Below are 23,196 nucleotides of genomic sequence, written 5' to 3'. Positions count from 1 at the left end.
CAAATCCCGCGTTTGTGGATTTATGTTTCCCGTCACACATTACTGCTAATGATGATTCAGATTTTATTTCGGGGCGACTTGGGTAAACAAAACATGACAAAATATTCGCGTTTTTCATTGATTTACACAGTTAAGTCCTCGGGTCTCATCATTTCAGAAAGCCTGAATTTAACAACTTTAGTGACGTATTTTAACAGTGTATATCGCATAAAAACATGACCTCGAGCCGATGTTTACCTTTCACTTGAACAAAAGATCAGTCAGTGCGAATTTGAACAAAGGTTTGGTGATTTGAATGTTATACTGTTCGTCATTTGTGTTATATCTTGTTCGAAAACTTGCATGCAGTTTATGGGTATATGGAAGCTAGAGGATGCAGATTAGAGATTGGAAAGAGAGCAAAAGGTTGGAATTTCTCATTTGTGAACTTCGTCTTGATGGTAAGCGGTTTCGATGCACTGAAACTGCCCTATTGAGAAATAATAAAAAATATGCAGCGGCATACCATTAATATTTCATAAAACCGTATTAAAGGGATGGAGAACCGAAATTTGAATTTCAGAAAAAACTATGCAGGAGATGTGGGTATGACGCTGCAATACCTACAACACTACTCGTAAGGCGATATCTCGAATGGACGGCCGTATTTTGGGAAAAAGCGGTCGAGATTGAACCAGGCTGACGAGGCGCGTGACCTGAAAATACCTAGTTTCCTCCTCTCTTCGCTTCGCTCCCTCAAGGCGGCGAGGAGGAGAAGACGCGAGGCCGTTCCCTCTCCTTCTTCGAGAAACATGACGTCAACATTTCTGCCAAATGCGGCTCCTTTTCTTGAAAAATACGGTCATCCGTTCGAGATATCGCTGTATGCGTGATGTTTTGATGTTTGTAGCATCCAGTAGTAGAAAACATGTACCAGTTTGCACAGCGACCAATCACAGCGCAGGAGGGCGGGGCCAAACCCGATCCGACCAATGACAGCACAGGAGGGCGGGGCCAAACCCAATCCAACCAATCACAGCGCAGTAGGGCGGGGCACTTTCCCTCTCTCCCATCCCAGTGACCAATGCCAGGCAGTGGGCATCGATGCCCCCCCCCCCCCCAGGCCATTAGCCAGTGACCAATCGGAGCTCAGCGAGGACCCGCCCTCGAGTAACGTGCTCGGTATACATGTGAAGTCACGTGCGCGTGCCACTTACCCTGAACTCAAACCTCAAACCACAAGCGTGGTTGACCAGGTGTTGACAGCTGTGGTTTTACATTCACTCCAATTTAGCGGGACCCAGCTGCTGCTATTTGGGACCGTCACATGACGCCGAAATTCAGCGGGTCGAAGACCCCATTTGCAACAGCTAAGGGGGCGCCACGAGGCTACGAGTTCGCGAGCATCGTTTGAATCGCGTGCGCGCAAAATCACGTGATAGGAAGACGAGCAACGTTAGCGCCCAGCGATGCAAATAATATTACGTCACACGACCTTCGTCACATGAATTGCGGCATTGACGCATTCATATCCTGTGGGGACTCGGGCGCACAAGCCACGTTCCGAGCCCAAATGCGACAGCTGAATAAACAAAAGCGAACGAGCGGCGCGTCAAAACAATGTATTTCATTTGCATATGAAAAAGAAAACAATATTTCGAGCTCTCGAGATATACCAAAACCTGTCTAGACTGCTTCCTGCATGACGGAATTGTATAGATAGAAGAGTGGTTGTTTGGGCGAGTTGGTTTGACATCTTATACAATCTTGTGCGCAACAAAGACGAGGACAAAAGGAGAGAAGAGGACACAACAAGGCGCAACTTTCAACTGAATTTTATTGAAAACGTGTTCCGGTATATATATAGTCTCAACCATCGTTACAATGACAACAACAAAAAAGACAAAAGTAAAGGAAAAATAAACACCATGACAGAGCATAACTGGGAAACAACACTATCTCGTTCTCAGGAGTTTATTTTTCCTTTACTTTTGTCTTTTTTGTTGTTGTCATTGTAACGATGGTTGAGACTATATATATAACGGAACACGTTTTCAATAAAATTCAGTTGAAAGTTGCGCCTTGTTGTGTCCTCTTCTCTCCTTTTGTCCTCGTCTTTGTTGCGCACAAGATTGTATAAGATGTATAGATAGGCTTCGTCACATGACCTGGAGCAATGACGCGTTCAAAATTCGTGGAGGGTTGTTTGTTTGTTTTTTTCACCCAGATTACGAGAGCCATTCCCGAGGTGACGAGTCCGCGAGCACCGTTTGAATCGCGCGCGCGCGAAATCACGTGATAGGAAGACGAGCAACGTCACACGACCATGGTCACATGACCTGCGGCAATGACGCATCCTGTTTTTTAACCGCATTACAAAAGCCAAGTGGCAGGAAAACACGTGATCTGAATTGCACACACATACACACACGAACAGCTAAGACGACTTAAGCAGTCTCGGAAGCAATGGGCTCGTAGCTCAGAGGTGGAGTGTCGGGCTGCTGTGCACAAAGTAGCGAGTTCGTTTCCCAGCCGTCCGCGGAGCCTTTTATATCGAATAAAAGGGGCATTTACCGCGCAGCGATTCAAATTTAAAACATGTGACCGCCATGTGACCGGAGCGCAACGCCCTCTTTCGGATGCAGCACAAACCCTGTGCGACATCACGTGAGTTCCCTCTGTCGGACGCAGCTCGAACCCTGTGACATCACACGTGAGACGCCCTGAGCGGCGCAATTCAAGTCCTATAGGAAGTATTCACTGGCGGCCATAGCCAGTGAATACATTCTGCTGAGCACGTGCTGATGGTGAGCTTCCACAGTTCGTTTGTAACGTGCATTCCGCACCTTCAAGATTGCCGGTCTTAGCAGCCTATTAATGTGGGCTCGTTCTGAGCATGCGCTCTAGACAGCACCCACAAATATGGCGCCAGTGAATACTTCTTATAGCGCCCTCTGTCGAACGAAGCTCGGACCCTGTGACATCACGTGGTTGTTATCAGATGATGACCGCAGCTGTCAACACCTGGTCAACCACGCTTGAGGTCTGAGGTTTGAGGTCTGAGGTGGTTGTTATCAGATGATGACCACAGCTGTCAACACCTGGTCAACCACGCTTGTGGTTTGAGGTCTGAGGTCTGCGGTCATGGGAAGTGGCACGCGCCTGACACGCGACTTCACACCTATAGCGAGCACGTTACTCGAGGGCGGGACCTCGCTGAGCTCCGATTCGTCTCTCGCGGCCCCGCCCACATCGAGTGGGTATCGATGGCGGGGCAATCGATGCATCGGTCACTGGGATGGGAGAGAGGGAAAGGACCCCGCCTTACTGCGGTGTGATTGGTTGGATTAGGTTTGGCCCCGCCCTCCTGCGCTGTGATTAGTCGGATCGGGTTTTGCCCGGCCCTCCTGCGCTGTGATTGGTCGCTGTGCAAACTGGAACATGTTTTCTACTACTGCATCCCGCTGCACGGTTTCGCCGCGTGTTTTGTGGAATCCAGATTTCGGTTCAGCATCCCTTTAAAAACCATACCTAATGTTTTATGCGTTTCTCCCAGTGAAAAATGTCCAGGTCAATTTCATATGGCCATGGTCGCTGACCACACTTTCCCCGTGTTGCACATAAATGCTATCGTTTTCTTCTTATGTAGCACATAAATGCTATCGTTTTCTTCTTCTTATGTTTAATAATTTGTTTAATTAGTTACATTTTATTTTAATAGATGGGGCACAGATCACTGGCAGTTAGTTTCCGTGTCTGTGCGTTTAATACGTGTATGAGCGAAGATAGTTTATCTTCGACCATTTGAAATTGTGATGTCTGCGGGTAGAGCTGCATAATTTCCAGGGATCGTATAGATTTCTTGGTTTTTCTTGGGTAGTAGTATGGGTCGATATGGGTCGTATTTTTTATATTGTTTCTTTCTCAATAGGGTGACAGTGATAAACACAGAACAATTGCGATTTATGGAATTCACGCTGAATTAAGAATGGGGTCGTATGAAAACCTGTAAGCACGACAGAAAGGACTGCTACTCGTCCGTAATACAGCTGGCCATACGCCGTTTGACCTTGAGATGGACCAGAGCGGAGGCTACGAGTACAGCATTGGATTGGCTTCCAAGGCCCTTAGCGTTCTCGGCGACCTATTGGATGATGAAAAAGGGTGGAGCTACTTTGTCGGGGCTAGGTGGTTAGATACCTGTCAACGGAAACGAAGGTTCTAACGTGATAGCCCTAAGGAACCTGCGTCGTAGAAAAGTTTATGTCGGTGGTGTGACGCGAAAATTCAGGATTGGTTTATTGGATTATGACGCCAAATCCAAGTGACCTCGCGCGGGAATTTCAAACGACCCACAACGCGGACGTAAAACGTGAGTTAAATCGCGGAATAAAAGTGGCTAAAATATTGAAAACGTTTACAATTCTCTGTAATGCCGAATTAGAGGCAGCACTTTAGGAAGAGAAGGGGTGGATACGAAGGGGGAGGTTACGTGTTACGTCAGAAGTTACGTCACGTGTGAAGTTATGAGGGTAAAATTTTTACCCTAAATTTGGCGGAAAATTTTTCCGCTAAACTTAGCGTAAAAATGTCCCGCAAAATTTAGTGGAAACATTTCGCGCAAAACTTAGAGGGGGAAATTTTGCCCTCGTCCCGTCACACATCATGTCACACGTGACGTCACGTGTAACGTCACGAGGATAAATTTTTCCCGCTAAGCTTGCCGCTTAATGTAGCGGGAAAATTTCCCACCAAATTAAGCGGGGGAAATTTGCACTCATGACGTCTTATGTGACGTCACGTGTGACGTCAACATGGGAACCTCATATAATGCAAGGCGCGGTTACGACGACGGTGACGGCGGCGGCGACGTTACTCAAGCCGGAAACGGCCACCTAAGAGCTGTGTTCAAAAATAAAAGTCGTTCCCGAATCTTTGTAATGCAAAATTAGGCGCAGCGCTTGAGGAGGAGGAGGGGAGGGTATGCTTTTCCTCCTCCTCCTTTTTCCTTCCTCCCTCCTTCCCTCCTCTTCCGATCCTTTCCTTCTCTCCTCCTATTCCTTCTTTTCTCCTCATTTCCTGCTCCTCGCCTCCTCCTCCTTTCCTCTCTCCTCCCTTCCCCCTCCCCTCCTCCTCTCCTCCTCCTCCATAAACTTTCCTCCTACCCCAGTTTCCCCGCTAAATTTAGCTAGAAACTTGACGGCACGTTACCTCCAAGATGAATTCAGCTTCCCCCCTAAATTTAATAGGATACTGACGTCACATGTCTTTTTTTTAGGTCACCCGTAACGTCACACAAAAAAAGAGATAAGTTTTGAGCGAAAAAACTTTTTTAGAGCAATATTAACGGCGCGAGATGCGATTAAGTCGGAAGTCACCTCCATTCCTGTTGTTTTCACTGTCGGCTTTTCGGGCGCGTGGAAGAGAGATGGATCGTCTTCGCCATCATGTTGAGGGGGAGAGGGTGTATGACTATCTCGTTGAGGTGGAAAGAGTGTAGGACCATTCCGTGACAACATGGACTTTGCGCGCATAATTTAAAATAAATCTCGCACCATCAATACTCCTCTGAAATAAAAATTCCCGTAAAACTCCTGTTTTTTACTTGCGTGTCCCACCCAGACTGCCTAAAAAAACTGATTTTCATTTCAGGGGCCCTTTAGGGATCTCCATACCAAAAGCAGAAAGCAGGAAGAGTGCATTTTTAGCGGGGATATTTCCCGACGCGTTCTGCTCCGTCACGTTTTTTTTTTAAAGCGCAGCTCTTAGGCGCCCGTTTCCGGCTTGAGCGGCGTCGCCCTCGCCGTCGGCGTAACCGCGCGGTGCTTTATGGGATATTTGCCCATGATGCATTGCGCGGGAAGGAGGGGGAGGAGGACGAGGGGAGGGGACGAGGGGCGGGGAGGGGAGGGGAGGAGGGGGAAGGGGAGGGAAAGGTGAGGGGGAGGAGGAGGGGGAAGTGGAGAGGGGAAGATGGGGAGGAGGAGAGGAGGAGGGAGGAGAAGGAGAGGAGAGGAAGACCAAGAATGGAGGAGGAGGAGGAAGAGGGGGAGGTGGAGTAGCGGGTAGGATGAGGAGGTGAGGAGGAGGGGGAGGGGTATACCCTCCTCTCAGTACCCTTCCCTCCTCCTTCTCAAGAGCTGCACTCTAATTCGGCGTTACAAAATGTTATAAACGGCTTTCATTTTTTTTTGTGGGTGTTTGGGTGTGGTTTTGGAATGTGTGCATGACAAAACCACTGGGCGCAACCAATCACAGGAGAGATAGTAGTGTAGAGGAGGTAAAGGCCAAGGAGCAGGCGGACAGGGACATTCTCAATGGTCTTTCATGAGTTACATCTTTCTAACGCGGAAGTGGAACAACGCGTTCCCACTTCCTTTGGAAAGTGCGCGCTTCCCGCTTTTGTTTCAGAGACCCCTCGAGGCAATACATGAAAGGCCAATTTTGTCAGATTCCGAGATATTCACTATAATTGCAGGTTTATCACGACCGTCGTCGTGTACCCGATCCTTGCGTCCGTCGGCTACGAATTGAGCTGGAAGCAGTGTCTCATCATCGCCTGGTCGAACTTCAAAGGAGTCCTCATGATTTCTTTGAGCCTGGCTCGGGCCTTCTCTGGAGTGAACCTCGAGTTCGCGCTCAAGGTGTGGACACTTTCTGATTGTACAATAGGAGCCTGAACCACTTATCCCTACTATAAAAGCCCAGTTCCACGCACGCGTGATCATGTTGAAGCTAGCTAAAGTTCCCGTTTCTACCGGAAGTCGTCTTTTTAGGCGTCTTGGTGCTGCCTTTGAACATTCTTTGAAAGCAGCAGCTTTAAAGTGGAATCCTGCACGAATCTTGATTGCTCGTGTTTGACGCACCCACGGTGTAAGATATATATAGGTGGCGACGGTGCGCGCGTTGCAGCTGCAGATGAAGTCCTCTGCTCGGGTTGCTGGCAAGCGGTGACACCAGGGCCGGTTTGCTCATATTGCGGCTGCGGATGCGGCTGCGGCCAAGAGGAATTTTTCTGTCACGTGACCAGCTCCACGGGGACAAGGAAGTACCTAGCATCCCTGCCTAATGGCGGAGAAATCTGTATCGCTTCAAGCACAAAAGCCTAACTTCACTCGACGAAACTCACTGCAGGGACTTTTAACTGGAGTCCAATTGGCCGCCACTTTATACTGTAGGAGCGGCAGGTAAAGTTATGGCCAGGGAGGGTAAATATGAGCCAAAATAAAGAAAAATAACACGCGAGATACAAGCGCCGGCAGTATATTTATACCTTCCCGCCAGCGGCCGCGGCTCGCGCCTTCTCCTGTGGCCGAGAGGTTAGAGCGCCGGCACTTGACGTCGCGGCGTGAAAGTTCCGAGTTCAAGTCGCGCCAAAAACTCCTTTTTTTTTTGTATCTGACTGCACTCCAACTAAGAATGTAGACAAGGGCCTATGAGCTCTATAAAATCATTGGGTGGGCAGTTCTGACTCACCAGTTCGTTGCTCATGACCTCGGAAGAGCTTATACATGTCTCTGGCTTTCTTTACAAACTTCCCCACGCCTACTGCATCTGCCGTACACTCCGCGGAAAGTTGACAATATTTTCCCATGCCCGTCATTTCGATTGTCAGGTAACTGTGCTGCTGAATTTCTCTAGAATTTGTTGTTTCCGTTTTCCAACTGCTCTAATTAATGATATGTGTTGATCCAAAGTCATTTTAGGTGTTTGGGTTAGAGGTATGGTTTGCGATGTCGACGCCTGATTCATTTTTTACATTCGGTTGTGATCGTCTGCTATTCTAACTAAACTTCAACAAATAATGCGTTAATATTACAAAACGATTGCCACAGCAAAGTGTAAAGTGTAAATATATACTTTTTGTCACATTCCATGCAAGTAAAAGTATGATTTCTTTTATTACTACTTTCTCAGACGCTTGATCTGCTGCCTTGCCTGTAGGATTTCGCTCAATCGATTCATCCACAGCTGGTAGTCTTTTTTTTTTCGTTTCTTTTTGCTTATTTTGTGGAAGTTTTTTCTTTCAATTGTCATAACTGCAGTTTCTAGTAGTACTAAATAGGCGTCTCCTGTTATTGAAAGGAGTCGTAGCAAGAGCGTTGTATATTTAAAAACGCATAAACTTATAGTTGCCGGGGAAAACATGCTTGTTTCGGCTCCGTTTGTGTGAAAGCCATACCGATGGTGTTACCTTGGTTTCCTTTTAATCACTATGAAATGATTCTATTAGCGCGTTAACTTGCGTTGATCTTTTTTTTTCTTCCCGGTGTTTCGATTGAACAGCTGTGACTAACAGTAAAACCGTGTAAGGCGCAGTAGTGCAAGTGGATGATTTCCTAAAAAAGGATCACAGTTAAAAAGTAAGACACGCGCAAAATACAAAAAAAAAAGACGTCTCTAGCGCGATTGTAACCCGAAACTTTCACGCCGCGGCGACAAGTACCGGCGCTTTACCCTCTCGACCGTAGCAGAAGGCGCGAGCCGCCGACGCCGGCGGAGGTATATAAATATACTGTTACCGCTTTTATCTCGTGTGGTCTTTTTCTTTATTTTGGCTCATATTCACCCACCCTGGCCGTAACTTTACCTGCCGCTCCTACAGTATAAAGGGACGGTCAGTTGCACTCCAGTTGAAAGTCCCTGCAATCAGTTTTTGCGAGCGACATTACGCTTTTCTGCTTGAAGCGATGCGGATCTCTCTGCCATTAGGCAGGGACGCTAGGTACTTCCTTGTCCCCATGGAGCTGGTCACGTGACGTAAAAATCCCTCTTGGCCGCGGCCGCGGCCGCGGCCGCAGCCCCAAGATGAGCAAACCGGCCCTGACACCAGGGGCGGTCGCTCATATTGCGGCCGCGGCAGCGGCTGCGGCCAAGAGGGATCTTTATGTCACGTGACCAGCTCCATGGGGACAAGGATGTACCTAGCGCCCCTTCCGAATGGCGGAGAAATCTGTATCGCTTCAAGCAGAAAAGCCTAATTTCGGTCGCAGAAACTGACTGCAGGGACTTTCAACTGGAGTCCAATTGACCGCCCCTTTGTACTATAGGAGCGGCAGGTAATGTTACGGCCAGGGTGGGTGAATATGAGCCAAAATAAAGAAAAAAACCACGCGAGATAAATGCGATAGCAGTAGATGTATATACCTCCGCCAGTACCGGCGGCTCGCGCCTCCTAGTGTGGTCGAGAAGGTTAGAGCGCCAGTACTTGTCGTCGCGGCGTGAAAGTTCCGGGTTCAAATCGCGCTAGGAACTTCTTTTTTTTATATTTTGCGCGTGTCTCTTTTTTAACTGTGATCCCTTTTACGAATCATCCACGTGCACTACTGCGCCTTACAAGGTTTTGACTGTTAGTTCCAACTGTTTAATCGAAACACCGGGAAGAAAAGAAAAATTAAGGCAATTTAACGCGCTAATACAATCGTTTCATAATTTTCATTAAAAGAAAATCAAGATGAAAGAACCGGTATGACTTTCACACAAACGGAACCGAAACAAGTATCCTTTCCCCAGCAACTACAATGTAATGCGTTTTTAAATATACAACGCTCTTGCTACGACTCTTTTCAATAACAGGAGGAACCCATTTAGTACTAATAAAAACAGCAGTTGTGACAACTAAAAAACAAGAAAAAAAACTTCCACAAAATATGCAAAAAGAAACGAAAAAAAAAAGACTACCAGCTGTGGATGCATTGATTGAGCGATATCCTACAGGCAAGGCGGCAATTCAAACGTCTGTGAGAGTCGGCAAACTGAAATAAAATCCATTCAAATGTGTTTATTTTCCACCCTGTAAAAAATACAGAGGATGGGCTGTAAAAAAAAACTGGGCTTAACAGCTTGACGAGCCCGTAGTCCCTCTATTAATGGCAACTAAGCAGCACAACGGCGGGAAGAATGAACATAAGAAGGATAATGACCACGAAAACGCAAAGGTATATAGACATAAGAAACAAAAATTATACTTTCATGGTTACAGACATGGCACGGAGCTCACTGTACTTTCAGGCGAATAAATTAAAATGCACAAGCTGATAGGCGTTTAATATTGACGGAAGTGTATAGCACAGGCCTTCTTTTCTGTAGTTTAAACAAGATGTAGCTACTTCCCATTTCTCTCCATGTCTTGTAGTATAGTTCAATTTTCTTATTTGTAGTAATGCCAGATTACGTATATTATTTATATTCCTCTGTGTTTCCAACTTATACCGCACACTCAATCGATATTTATTTAGGTTGTATGATGGGATCACGTGGGAACGATAAAAAAAGTTTGCACATGACGCTCTGGAGGGCGCGTTGTAAATATGTCGAAGACATTTTTGTTTTGTACCAAATAAACGAGTTGTAAGTTTGAAAGTGTGGTTGTCCCCCACACTAGTTGACAGTAATTCAAATGGGAATAAAAGAGTGAACTATACAGAAGTAACTTGATTCTTGTGTGAAGAAAGTATCTAACATGACCTATTATTCCAGTTATCTGATCTATTTTGCCTACTAAATAGTTTATATGACCATCCCAGGACATATTTGCGGAAAACAGGACACCGAGACATTTAAAGTGCTCCACAATTTCGATTGGACGGGAATTCAGGAAAATATCTCTGTGCACTGGAACTGGCTTATTCTTCGGGATGATAGATCATACGTTTACTTGCATGGAATGTGATGAAATGGATATTTTTACTCTTTACATTTTGCTGTGGCAATCGTTGTGTAATATTAACTATTACATGTTGAATTTTAGTTAGAACAGCAGACGATCACATAAGAATGCATAAATGAAACAGGTGCAAACCATCGCAAACCATCTCTCTAACCCAAACACCTCAAATGACATTGGATCAACAAATATAATAATTTAAAGCAGTTGGAAAACGGAAACAACAAATTCTAGAGAAATTCAGCAGCACAGTTACCTGCCGAACGAAGAGACGGGCATGGGAAGATATCGTCAAATTTCCGTGGAGTGCAGGGCAGATGCAGGAGGCGTGGCGGAAGTTGGTAAAGAAAGCTGGAGACATGTATGCGCTCTTCTGAGGCCATGAACAACGAACTGGTGAGTCAGAACTACCCACCAATGATTTTGTAGAGCTCATAGGGCCTTGTCTGCATTCTTAGTTGGGGGGCGGTCAAATACAAGAAAAAAAAATGTTGCTGGCGCGACTTGAACCCGGGACTTTCATGCCGCGACGTTAAGTGCCGGCACTCTTAACTCTCGACCACAGCAGAAGGCGCGAGCCGCCGGCGCTGGCGGAGTAGATAAATATAGGTGGTATTCACTGAATGTGCATATTCGATTTTGCCAGGGAGCGCCACTGTCGCGCCGCCATCTTCGAGGTCGCGTTTTGCGAGTTTTTGTTTCTGCGGCTGTGGTACGGTAGTTTGGGCGCGCGGCTTGGTTGGCTTTCCTCGGCGGTAATTTCATATTGTTGAAGGCATTTCTTTGACGGCAGTTCATTAGACAGAGAAGAAGAAAAAAAAGAAGCACTGGTGGCTGCCCGTTTATTTTTTTGCGACCTCTAAGCACCGTAGTACCCGGTGGAACAATGGTGAACTGTGTCGTGGTAGGGTGCTCTAACCGCACGCGGAAAAAGCCTGCCGACGAAAAATGTTCGAAAGTGAGCTTTTTCCTAATTCCTAAAGTGGTGACAAACCAGTGTGAGAAGATGGTAGCCTTTACATCCAAGAGAAGGGCCGAGTGGTTCCGGCGAATCCGGCGAGCGGACATCAACGAGTCTGCTACTCACTACAGGGTCTGCGGGGATCACTTCATTTCAGGTAACCAAGAACTACTTTCGTAAAATACCTTTTGTTTTCTGAAGAGAGCTTTGTTTTGTTCATGTTAATTACCGTTTCATTCATACTTTAAGGGCGCCCTGCTTATGTCATGAGTGACACCGACCCCGACTGGGCCCCGAGTCTCAAACTTGGGTACGGCAAGCCAGCTGATGAAGCAGCTCTGACTGCTAGGTAGGTTTAAGTTGGGATAGCTGTTTTTATCATTTATACTTCAAAAATTGATGCCTTATATCTCGGGCACCAAAAAAGTAATGCATGCAGCACATAAAAGAAAGAAAAAAAAAAAAGAAAAAAGTGAGGCATACATTACAGAAGGAATTCTCTGTCATAGGCACAGCAGAGTGCAATCCAGAGCCAAGAATGGGAGAGCACCAACTGAAGGATGTGAAGCAGATGCTCAGGACAAGCCAGCACTTCCAGATGAAGACCACATTACCAGAGGGGATTGCAGCATGGGTATGTAGTTGACCTGGCTACCCTGAAATTGTTCCCAAAGGTCCTAATATCTGGCCATGTTTGCATGGTGTGACCCAGGTGCATCAAATCGAGAGGTGACCAATCATGCGACTTGAAGCCTCTTGTCTTGTGAGGCGACATGACTCCGTCAAAAACCGTGGTAATCGGAAGCGTCTGCGTCAGTTCAATCTCTGTTTAAGCACCACCGAGCCAACATCACAATTTTCCTCCTTGTTTCTTTTGCTTTTTGGTGACCTCGGTGCACATCAGACTCAATGTCATACGCCACCTGCCAATGCTATCCATCCGTTCTGCCGGGACCTCATATCCTTAGCTGTGTTCCAGAATTTACTCAATTTTACTCCAGGGTAGGGGTTTTCTACCTTTGCGTCCGAAAATCTACCCGTGTGCAGCGTCGCTCTGTGTCATCACGTGACACGACCTGCTGGAGTAGCTCGGATCTATTTTGGTACGATTTTGAACACAGCCTCTCCCTTTCCCATTTTTGGGACCTGAAAAGCAGTGGAGGGCCTGAGCGGTTGACCGACAGCCAACAGAGCTTGTGAGCGACTGTTCGGACTCATGTGATGAGCATGTTCAACACCCCATGAAGGGCACTTGCAACCTTTGACAGAGGAAACTTTCCGCCCTGGCCAAAAAAAAGACGGACGAAAGCGGAGCCATATCGCATCGCCTCACGATTTTGGCAGTATTCTGCTTGGATATGCCTTTACACGGGCCTTGCGCAAATGTCGGCTGGAAGACTCGCAGCTTCTGCTGCGGGTCAAGTATGCGGGCTGCGATGAGAATGTCGTCCTCCAGAATTGGTGCAAACCTTTCGCTGAGTTGGGCTAGGAGCTGCCATACCTGGGCAAGCCTCAGTCATGAGGGCCCTCACTCACTTTCATCTTGACAGGTGAGGTGAGGGAGAGTTCCTGAACCCCAAAAACTCATGAGTGTGAGGGCCACAAGTGCGTGAGGGTATGAGTGTGTGAGTGACGGTGAGGGTGAGGGTGAGCAACCTAAAATACCGACCTCCGGTTGCGTCAGCAGCTGCTTTAAAAGCATGTGCTTGTAGCACCAGCTGTTGACTAGACTCAGCGTGTGGCAAATTGAATGGCTGTAGATAACAGTTGTCTATATTCTTTGAAATTGCTAATCTTTACAGATTTCACGGACAGTCAAGTTTCCAGTGGTGCGTGTCCCGTGGAAGCTGGAAGCATAGAGGGGACCTCTCAGTGTTCTGCCACAGCTACTGGTATGCAACATTTCGAAAATACTGACCTCTGGTTGCGTCAGCAGCTGCTTTAAAAGCATGTGCTTGTAGCACTGGCTGTTGACTAGACTCAGCGTGTGGCAAATTGAATGGCTGTAGATAACAGTTGTCTATATTCTTTGAAATTGCTAATCTTTACAGATTTCACGGACAGTCAAGTTTCCAGTGGTGCGTGTCCCGTGGAAGCTGGAAGCATGGTGGGGACCTCTCAGTGTTCTGCCACGGCTACTGGTATGCGACATTTCGAAAATACTGACCTCTGGTTGCGTCAGCAGCTGCTTTAAAAGCATGTGCTTGTAGCACTGGCTATTGACTAGACTCAGCGTGTGGCAAATTGAATGGCTGTAGATAACAGTTGTCTATATTTATTCTTTGAAATTGCTAATCTTAACAGGTTTCTTGGACAGTCAAGTTTCCAGTGGTGCGTGTCCCATGGAAGCTAGAAGCATGGAGGGGACCTCTCAGTGGTCTGCCACAGCTGCTGGTATGCGACATTTCGGAGCCCTTTCTTGAGAAGGAGGGCTACGAGTGTTAATTTCTCGTCTCACTGATAACAAAAGTGAAGCTGTATTTCTCATCTTTTACTCATGCTGAAACCATGCCCTAAACTTTCAGACGTGCAGGATTTTGGCCAGACTACAGACCTGACCATGGCTTCCATAGAGCTCTTGGAAGCAGAGTCTCGACACCTCATGTCAGACCTAGGTGCTACAAGGGAGCAGCTGAGTGTGCATCGTCTGGATGAGACTTCTTTCCAAAAGGACAAAGGCATGGTGCCATTTTACACTGGGCTGCCAAGCTTCGCACTCCTGCTTGGGCTCTTCCAGTTGCTGCAAGGCAGCGTGCGACACAGTGAACGGAATTCTCTGAGCAAATTTCAAGAGATGATCGTGTTCTTGGTTCGCCTGCGCCTGAACCTCCCGCTGCAGGATTTAGCGTACAGGTATTAATTAGCAGCAGTGCTTTTTGCAATCTTCAATCTTAGATAATTTACCAAGCAACTTGGTAGTTGGTTTTGCATTTTGTTTAGGGCTGAACACCTTTTAACACCACACTTTTAATACATATCTACAGGTTTCAAGTGTCACAGTCCACAATCACGCGGATTGTAGACAAGTGGTTGGATGCGGCCTACCTCAAGCTACCAAAGGCTGTCAAGTGGCCCGGGCGAGATGTCCTGAGAAAGAGTATGCCTATGGCGTTCCGGCGAACGTTTGGGACTCGGGTGGCCGTGATCCTTGACTGTTTTGAGGTGTTTATACATCGCCCATCGTCTCTTCATGCAAGAGCACTCACATGGTCGAGCTATAAACACCACAACACAGTCAAGTATCTCATTGGGATTGCACCACAAGGGAAAATTACTTTCATTTCAAAGGGTTGGGGGGGAAGGACGAGCGACAAGCACCTCACAGAGCAGTGTGGGGTGCTTGACAACCTTTTGCCAGGAGATTCTGTCCTGGCCGACAGAGGATTCACTATATCCGATGCAGTGAGTGTGCACTGTGCACGACTTGAGATTCCCGCATTTACAAGGGGCAAAGCGCAGCTGGCACCTTGTGCAATAGAGGCCACGCGAAACCTTGCGAATGTACGTATACATGTCGAGCGCGTGATTGGTTTGGTGCGGCGCAAGTATAGGATCTTGAAAAGCACCATACCAGTTGAACTGCTTGTTGTGCGCAGTGGCAATGCCACTGGTCTAGATAAGATTGTGGCAGTATGTGCTGCATTAACAAACATGTCCCCTTCCGTTGTGCCATTTGGCTAGATGTTTTCAGTTGCTGTAAAACCCTTAAAGGGGCTATGACACGAAAATTAAACTGATAGATTATTATTGAAATGGAATGCTCATAGGCTACTTAGTATATACACCAAGTTATGCGATTTTTAAAGCTCTGGTAATTGTAATACTTAATTTACGAATTTTATAATTTGCATCTGGCGACCAGGCAACACTGTCCAAGTTAGTCACACCATGGTGTCCATAAACCATGTTGTCATGAACGCTGTCTCATTCTAGGCGCCCCCATGATCCTCCAGGCTCTCTTCGCCGTGGTACGATCAAAACTGCTCATGCAACTTGGCAACCCGAACACTATTCTTGCTCTCGCCCCCGGTCTGTTGACCTTCCACCCTGCATGCGCCTGTGAAATATTCCTAGACGACCGTGACCACAGCGAATTTGTCCGTAACTCGCCGTCGCTGGAGCTGGTCGCCAGCGGGTCGCAGTCAAAAAGAACAGCTTCCAACATCTCTTGATAGCAATCACTCTCATCGCTGCTGCGATCAATGTCGTACACTTTGACAAGGCGAGCGGTGCCATAGACGTGATCGTCATGGACCGTATGCTTGAAACGCGGAAGGTAAACGAGGAAGCTGAAGTTCGAGACGCCAAGAGAGCCAAGTTTGTGAGTGCGTGCAAGGGGACACCGCGCGGGAGGCTGGCTATGTCACCAGCCTTGCACTCTGCCCAAATCCTCCCCTCCGAGGGAGCCGCATATAAATCGATTTATCCACAAAACTATCGCGCCATTTTTAAAACCAATTTAGCAGGATTATAGGAACATACAGTGGGTCCTAGCAGTATTGTCATCTCATATTTTATTTTTGGCGTGTCAGAACCCCTTTGTTCGCAAGCCCTTTTTTTCCACAAAATAAAAATTCGCGACATTTAAGGGTACGTGAAAATTTCGATTCCTAAAAGCTTCAATGCTGGCATCTGGAATTCACGAAATTTAGTGGCCGCAATTATGTCCCCTGAGACCGATTTGCGAAAAATAGGGGCCACGGACATAAAGGGTTTTACAGTATTCAGCTTTAGTTCGACTTATGTCTACCTCTGGTGCAGTAAGAATTCACGTACCCATGTGCATCAGAAGGAAACAAACCATTTTATTGTGCTACTTGCCGCAAGCTATAGATATAGGAAAGGAGGGTTTCTGAAAAAGTGGTGAGCATGAGCTGTACGTCGGCCTTTAGCACGATAGGGTTGTAAAATGCAGCGGCAACATTTAGACACATAGCTGTAACATTTCTTTGTTCTCATAACTTGTATACCCCCTTCCGTGTTTTAGTTTTGTAAAGAAGAAAGGTTTAGGAAAAATGTCTCATCCACAGAACAAAATGTAATGATCAATGTACTCATCTTCCTTGTTTTCTTAATGTATACAGTCCTAGCACTACAAGTTTTACCAATGTTGTTTTGGTATTTGTGGTATGCATAAGAAAAAACAGGTTGATAACTCCCTTTTGCTTTCTCCTACGTTGGTTATGCTGTTTATAGTCCGTCTTGGAATGTGTGTCATTTTCTGCTGTCTTTTAAACAGGAAAACTATGAGTGGATGCATATACTGCATTTCTATTAGGTCTTCCAGCATGTTATAATAAGTGCTTTCATGCAACTACCAAATAAAGATAAGAATGAAACCAAATTTATAACATGACCAACCTTGGTTGTCTTTTTTTCACTTTATGTGTGACTTGTGCAGTGTATGGAACAGAGCTGTTTACAACTACATCAACTAGTGGGATGGGGGGTTGCCACCTGGACACTGGAACTTTGTTTAGGCGGTGTTACCCCTTCCCTCTTGTTTTATTCTTTGCTTTTATTTTCATTCACTTGCTCTGGGTGGCTGGCTGGCAGACGCTCATGCCTATAGGCCGAAGCCTATCTGCCTTGCCTTGCGAGCCTCCCAGAGTACCTTACCTTCGGTAAAAAGTATTATTATTGTACCTGAAAATCTATGAATTATTTTCTGTTAACATGTTCACACAGTCACATTTAGAAATAAATCCCAGAAATCAAATTCTTATAAGGACATTTGACTTTTGTTAATTCTAAAGATGTAAGCCACAAGATTTACCAGACGTGCAAACTTTATTAAAACGAATCGCACGCACTTCATCGCTCAAAATACATTCCATACTTAGGTAAAAAAAAAAAGTTAGGGCGCTCACTGTTGCCTGTTTTTCAGATTTCTACCTCTTCTTTGTTTTGCAGTCGCCACAAAACCACTTTCGTGCCTTGGGGGCTCTTTTCAAGTTCACACATGCAAAGTGAAACCATTGGTACTTGCATGACCCATTGTCACACTTGACCATTTCGCCAGATTCTGGTCCTTTGCAGAAGCAATAACTTTGACCAGTCCCATTGTCGTCCTCTTCGCTGTCCGAGCTTGATGTGCTGTCTGCGAGTGTGTCATCTTCTTGGATTTTTTTACTCCAGTACCTGAAGCTTATCTCTGGCAGAAGTGCACATAGAAAGAAGTCCGCACAGCTGGCAACCATCTCGCTGCAGAACTCTCTGTCTCTATAGATTCGCTGCCTAAACAGATCTTTTGTAGTCCACACTACGAAGTCGCAGTAGGTTCTCCCACAGACTAGCATTTGCATTTGAACTTGAAAGTAGTACCTGTGGTCCGTTTTCAATGTCAACTTTCCACATTCCATGGTGAGGCAGGAGTTTTTTAGCTTGGGGATTTCTGAAGTCCAAGAATACTTGGCACGATAAGGGCACTTAATTTCCAGCACACCTTTTCCACAGCACGTGCAGCTCACCAGACCATCTGGAGTTGCACCTAAGAATGGGTGCTCGGTAGACAAATGAAGTCCAGACTCTTCACACCTGAAGTTGTGGTGGATTGGTGCTATGTCCGCAATGTAGGCGTCCCTGGCCTTGCCCTCCTTTTCTCTTCCCCAAGCGACTTGAGGAGCCCAGAACTGTGTCTCAAGAGGGTAGCAAATCCTCCTCACAAGAGACTGGGAGGGGTTGTCGATCGGCGTTCTACACACCGCCTTGGCGTTGGAGGCCGTGACACGGCCTGCTCGGAATGCGAACCACTTCTCCGACGAGGCCTGCTTTTTCGTCTCCACTTCGATTGCAGCGGTCACCTGAAATGCATTCCGGTACATAAATCCAAGTTAGCATGGCATCAACTTTCCTTTGCTGCCCTTCACAGCTTGCGACTCCATTTTAACGTGGGTTAACTTCCTGCTGTTTAAACCTTCATGTAGCAAATTTGTTTTCTAGTACGAAGCTTGTGGGCTCTCTTTTATATTGCTTCTCAGGCCTACCATAAGTGAAACTTCAGGCTAGCATTGGCCACATTATGAAAACCGAACCCCATGCCACACCAAAGTAGAGGTTTCTTCCTAATGAGATTTTGAAACCTATCTGTACCTTACATCAATACCTGCTTCGCAAAACTTAGCTGTTTAACGTCACTTTAACATTTCAAGCCACTTTTCTCCAGAGATGAGTAACATTTCACATAATGCAATAATGACATTCCGTCATCTGCTTTTTCTCCCATCCGAGTCATCCTAATGCCAGGTGCATGTTGTCATCAAACAACATACTACTCCTTTATGCATGAGGAATGCTGTCAAGCACTATCGAAGTTTCTTTGTCTTGCCAAAAATGATTATCAACCGGCATTGGCAATATTTCTTGCACAGTATTTACCACAGTGCACCGAATTGCATACATTGTGGCTGCAAGTACATTATGGTACGGAAAATAACTGAACGTAGAGCTGCAACGGAAGAAGAGTAGCACAAGTGAGCGACGACCGGAGTGGCAAAATCGTGACGCGCGGTGCTATGGTTCCCGAGCGCGCCAATAGCAAGAGCGCCAGTCACGTTCCGTGTCTCAACACAAGGGTGGCCGACAGAAAGCCGCCCATCCTAAAGCCCGCATTTCAAATGCTATCTTATTCCTGAATTTTCTGCCGGCCACCCCCGCGTTGAGACACTGAACGTGACTGGCGCTCTCGCTATTGGCGCGCTAGGGAACGATAGCGCCGCATGTCGCCATTTTGCCGCTCCGGTCATCGGTCATTGTGCTACTCTTTTTCTGTTGCAGCTGTACCATCATGTCATTCAGTGCTCCTGACGCAGTTCTAGGACCTGGGCCCAACAACTAGAAGAAATGTTTTACAGGACTACTGCATAATCTCAGCATTTGAGTTGGATATTGTAATTGGGTGAATTCCACACATGCACCTGAATTTATGGAATTTCTTGATTTCTTTAAAGTTGTGACAACACAAAGAGACTGACGAGACTACGCATTTTTTTTGGCCTGTTTGGGTGCAAAGCCTAGGATAGATGTCTAGTTCACGCCCCTTGAGCAGGCCACAGTAGCAGCATCTTTACTAAGTTTGCTAAAAGTAACAAGCAGAATAAAAAAAAATACTTACCTCGGGATCAAGCGTGAGGCTGTCCGCCATGTCCCGGCACTCTGCTATGACCTCCTCCCACGTAGCCGGCATGTCGTCCCTCCAAAGGCTTGTCAGTATGGCACTGGGAAACTTCGTGGCCACTGGTATATACTCGTCGACATAGTCCTCCTCCAATGCCAGCAATGCTGGCCGACAACCACTCTGGTGACAGGCCGCAAGAAATGTTGCCCACTCTTCGTCTCTTGCACCCAGGGGTACACTGGAACTCGTCTGTGCGGTGGGCCGTCTTTCCCCGTCTAGAATTCTTTTCTTCATTTTCGCTGACGAAAAGTCAATCTTCGCAATGGGGACGCATTCAAGTACCTGCATTCGTGGTGGTAGCCAGGCGTTTGCTTGGTCTGTACAGGCCAGGCTGCTTGTTCTCCTCACCACTGCTTCCAGGTAAAACAGTACTGCTCCTACGTGGGAGCAAGCTTCACCCAGACCTGCCATGCAGGTACAGTGCGCTCCTTGCACTTGGCCATCGGGCTTGAGGAGCAGCCAAGGTCTCAGTAAGGCCTCTCTCATCGACTGCGAGTGACGAACCTGAAAGAGATGTGTTGTTTTCAGTTTAGAGACAAAAAGTAACCGCCCATGCAGCACCCTTCATCTGTCACCACTTGGTTCAACCTAGCCAAGCAAATGCCAGGCAGCTGCAGACTCTGAGTGGTGGTGTTTGAGCAATGCAGCAATAAACAAGAGATTTGTCCTAAGATTCAATCGAAAAACAACACAACTCAAGGTAAGAAATAAGTGGTTTGCTGCTGATAACCAAGATTTTTGCTTACCTTCCCCACGACCACGACGTTGTTGTCAGGAAGCACCCTGATCTGGGGTTCTTGGACCCAGCCGCTCGTCAAAAAGTTGTGCGACTCGAGGGACTTGTAGGCTTTCAGCTCCTCCCTTGTCACGAAGCTTGTTTCATGAACAAGGTAGTCTTTGATATCGGTGAATTCCACATTCGGATAGAGACTCGTGTCGCGCACCATCTCACCGTCTCGTAGGTCGAGGGGGTCGATGCCGTGGCACCGCTTGACTTTGCTCACATAACGGTCTTTCTCACGTCCAGAAAGATGCTCTGCGTAGTCACTGAGCCGCATTGCTCATTGACGGCTCACACGGAAGCCGCACGGTAAGTTTTTGAAGAGACGAACACCGTAGGCACGACGCACGACACCAACGTTGCACGACACGGAGCCGATGGAGCAACCAAAATCACGCGGCCGAAACGTATCGAGTCCGCTGACCACAAAAACAAAGCAAAAAGAATCGCACCGTGCTACAAAACAACCAAAGTAGAAAAAAAAAAAGTTCTTGCGCAAGAGTGACCACCGTGGGCACGGCGCAAAACCGACTGCCGCAGCAGACAAGTTAGCTAGCGACAACAACGAACAAAAAATAGGCACACAGTGTTACAAAAGCACCGAAGTAGAGAAATAACACTTAGTTTCGACTAAAACCCTTCGAAAGAAACGGTCAGAACGTTCAGACGAGAGGCGACACGCAATGCGACCTGCAAGGGACGAGAAAAGAGACCTCGAAGATGGCGACAGCGGCGGTCGATGCCAGCGCACCTAGCGAGTGACGTCAAGTGAATGTCACCTATACTGCCACCGCTTTTATTACGTGGGTTTTTTTTTTTTTATTTCGGATCAAATTTTCCCTCCCTGGCCGTAACTTCACCTGCCGCTCCTATAGTATAAAGGGGCGGTCAATTAGACTCTAGTTGAAAGTCCCTGCAGTCAGTTTCTGCTAGCGAAATTAGGTTTTTTTCGCTTGTAGCTATACGGATTTTTCCGCCGTTAGGCAGGGACGATAGGTACTTCCTTGTCTCCATGGAGCTGGTCACGTGACATAAAAACCTTTTTTGGCCGCAGCATCGGCTGCGGCCGCAAGATGAGCGAACCACCTCTAAAGACTCCTTCAGGGGTATTCACACGAGGGAGAAATCCCGGGGATTTCTCCCCGGCACGCGCACATCACGAGGTGAAAACACGAGGCTTTTGCACATCGCAAAGCCTGACGTTTTCGTCGTGGGATGCGCGTGCCGGGAGGCACGCGCATCCCACGACGAAAACGTCGTGTTGCGAAAGGGGTATTCACACCCCTTTCGCAACATGCAAAGGAGCCTTCTGCGACATGCGACAAGCCAAATTTAAAGTTGTTTCTTGGGGGGGGGGGGGGGGGGAGGGGGGGGGGGCTGCCACGACATGTAAAACTTAGTAATTGAGCTACGCGTGTTGCTTAGAGACTTCTTCGTCATTGGCCCTAGCTTCGCGCCTCTATCGAGGTGACACTCCTTGAAGGGGATAGGCCTCTGTCCCGGTGTTCATGAAGGTTTGATCCGGCGTCCGTCAATGTCAGAACAGGCGCTCCGAGTGGAGAGAACGTGCGCCGGGGAGTGACGCACTATTTTTTTTAGTAGTTTGTTTATTTTTTCTTAGCTGCGTGGTCTGGACGACCGAGACGCTGTCAGCTAAAACTACTCGGGTTCGCGCCAACACGGCTATATCTTGTCGATCGGGTCGCAGGAATCACCGTGCTGTCTATCCATCATCTATCTAAAGGATGGTACTTTTTTATTTTGTACAGATTTGTTTGAAAAAAGCCACGAAAGCTACATTTATGCGGTTTGTGCAAGAGGGTTATACGGCCACGGGAACATCATCTGGGTGGCTAATCTTTGCGATAAGTCGGCTAATTAATTAAAATTTGTTAATTACCTTTCTTTTAATTTAGTGAAAAAAGACATGGTTTAAATTACAAAACTTGCAAAGCCGTCATCGTGAACCACTAAATCAACTTATTTCAGACTGACTTGAAGCTCGTGGGAAACTCAGGGGCGCACCAAAGTTACCACTCGTGCAGCAGGCGCAAAGCTAGCAGTGGCAGAAACGCGGAAGATGAGATTATCATCACGTTCCGACATTTCCAGCTTTGCTCGATCGATAAATATGGCGCGCCACGAGTTTCCCACGAGCTTCAAGTCGTTCTAAACCGCGTTTATTTAGTGGTTTAGAATAAAGTTTAGTAAGTTTCAAGTTGGAACCATTCGTCTATTTCCACTAATTAAAAAGTTAATTAACGAATTTTAATTAATTAGCCCACTTATCGCAAAGATTAGCCACCCACATGATGCCCCCCGGCCGTATAACCCACTCGCACAAACCGTGTCAGTGTGGTGTTCATGATTTTTTTTTAAACAAATCTGTAGACAATATTAAAAACACCCAGTATATCTTACACCGTGTTTCGCACCGGTTGTGGTTCGCACCGTAACAAGCCCATAGGAGAGCGTGAGCAAAAAAACGCAGCTGTTTGACCTCACAGTGCACGCGACCGATGACATAGTGCCGCGTAGAGCGTGTAAGCGAGGCCCAGCTGACACAAGCCACGATTCCCGTTCATCGGGCCTCGGGCATGATGTCCACCCACATGATGTCCCCCTGGCCGTAT

General features: G+C 46.9%; 3 protein-coding genes across 3 annotated transcripts in view; 2 read left to right on the top strand and 1 right to left on the bottom strand.

Annotated features, from left to right (window-relative positions):
• The window catches only part of LOC120848301 (sodium/hydrogen exchanger 10-like), a 175,367-nt gene that overhangs the window by 53,540 nt on the left and 98,631 nt on the right, over positions 1-23,196 (top strand). The window contains exon 6 of the mRNA XM_040504496.1: positions 6,458-6,623. Coding sequence (XP_040360430.1) covers positions 6,458-6,623 — 166 coding nt within the window. The remainder of the gene's footprint in view (positions 1-6,457; positions 6,624-23,196) is intronic.
• On the top strand, positions 11,267-16,958 carry LOC8041307. The gene is made up of 8 exons (XM_040220282.3): positions 11,267-11,763; positions 11,856-11,955; positions 12,116-12,240; positions 13,409-13,498; positions 13,658-13,747; positions 13,911-14,000; positions 14,132-14,459; positions 14,591-16,958. The coding sequence occupies exons 1-8, from the start codon at positions 11,532-11,534 to the stop codon at positions 15,285-15,287; spliced, it is 1,752 nt and encodes a 583-aa protein (XP_040076216.1). The 5' UTR covers positions 11,267-11,531; the 3' UTR covers positions 15,288-16,958.
• LOC8041308 lies at positions 16,710-21,245 on the bottom strand. The gene is made up of 3 exons (XM_042293268.1): positions 20,529-21,245; positions 19,720-20,286; positions 16,710-18,409 (listed from the first exon to the last, which is right to left on the bottom strand). Exons 1-3 carry the CDS (start codon positions 20,838-20,840, stop codon positions 17,498-17,500), a joined length of 1,791 nt encoding a protein of 596 aa, XP_042149202.1. The 5' UTR covers positions 20,841-21,245; the 3' UTR covers positions 16,710-17,497.

The sequence above is a fragment of the Ixodes scapularis genome, unplaced genomic scaffold (genome assembly GCF_016920785.2).
Source record: "Ixodes scapularis isolate PalLabHiFi unplaced genomic scaffold, ASM1692078v2 PGA_scaffold4__175_contigs__length_147842914, whole genome shotgun sequence".
NCBI lineage: Eukaryota > Metazoa > Arthropoda > Arachnida > Ixodida > Ixodidae > Ixodes > Ixodes scapularis.
Note: the sequence above shows the minus strand (reverse complement) of the source record. Positions and strands in the feature narration are given on the sequence as shown.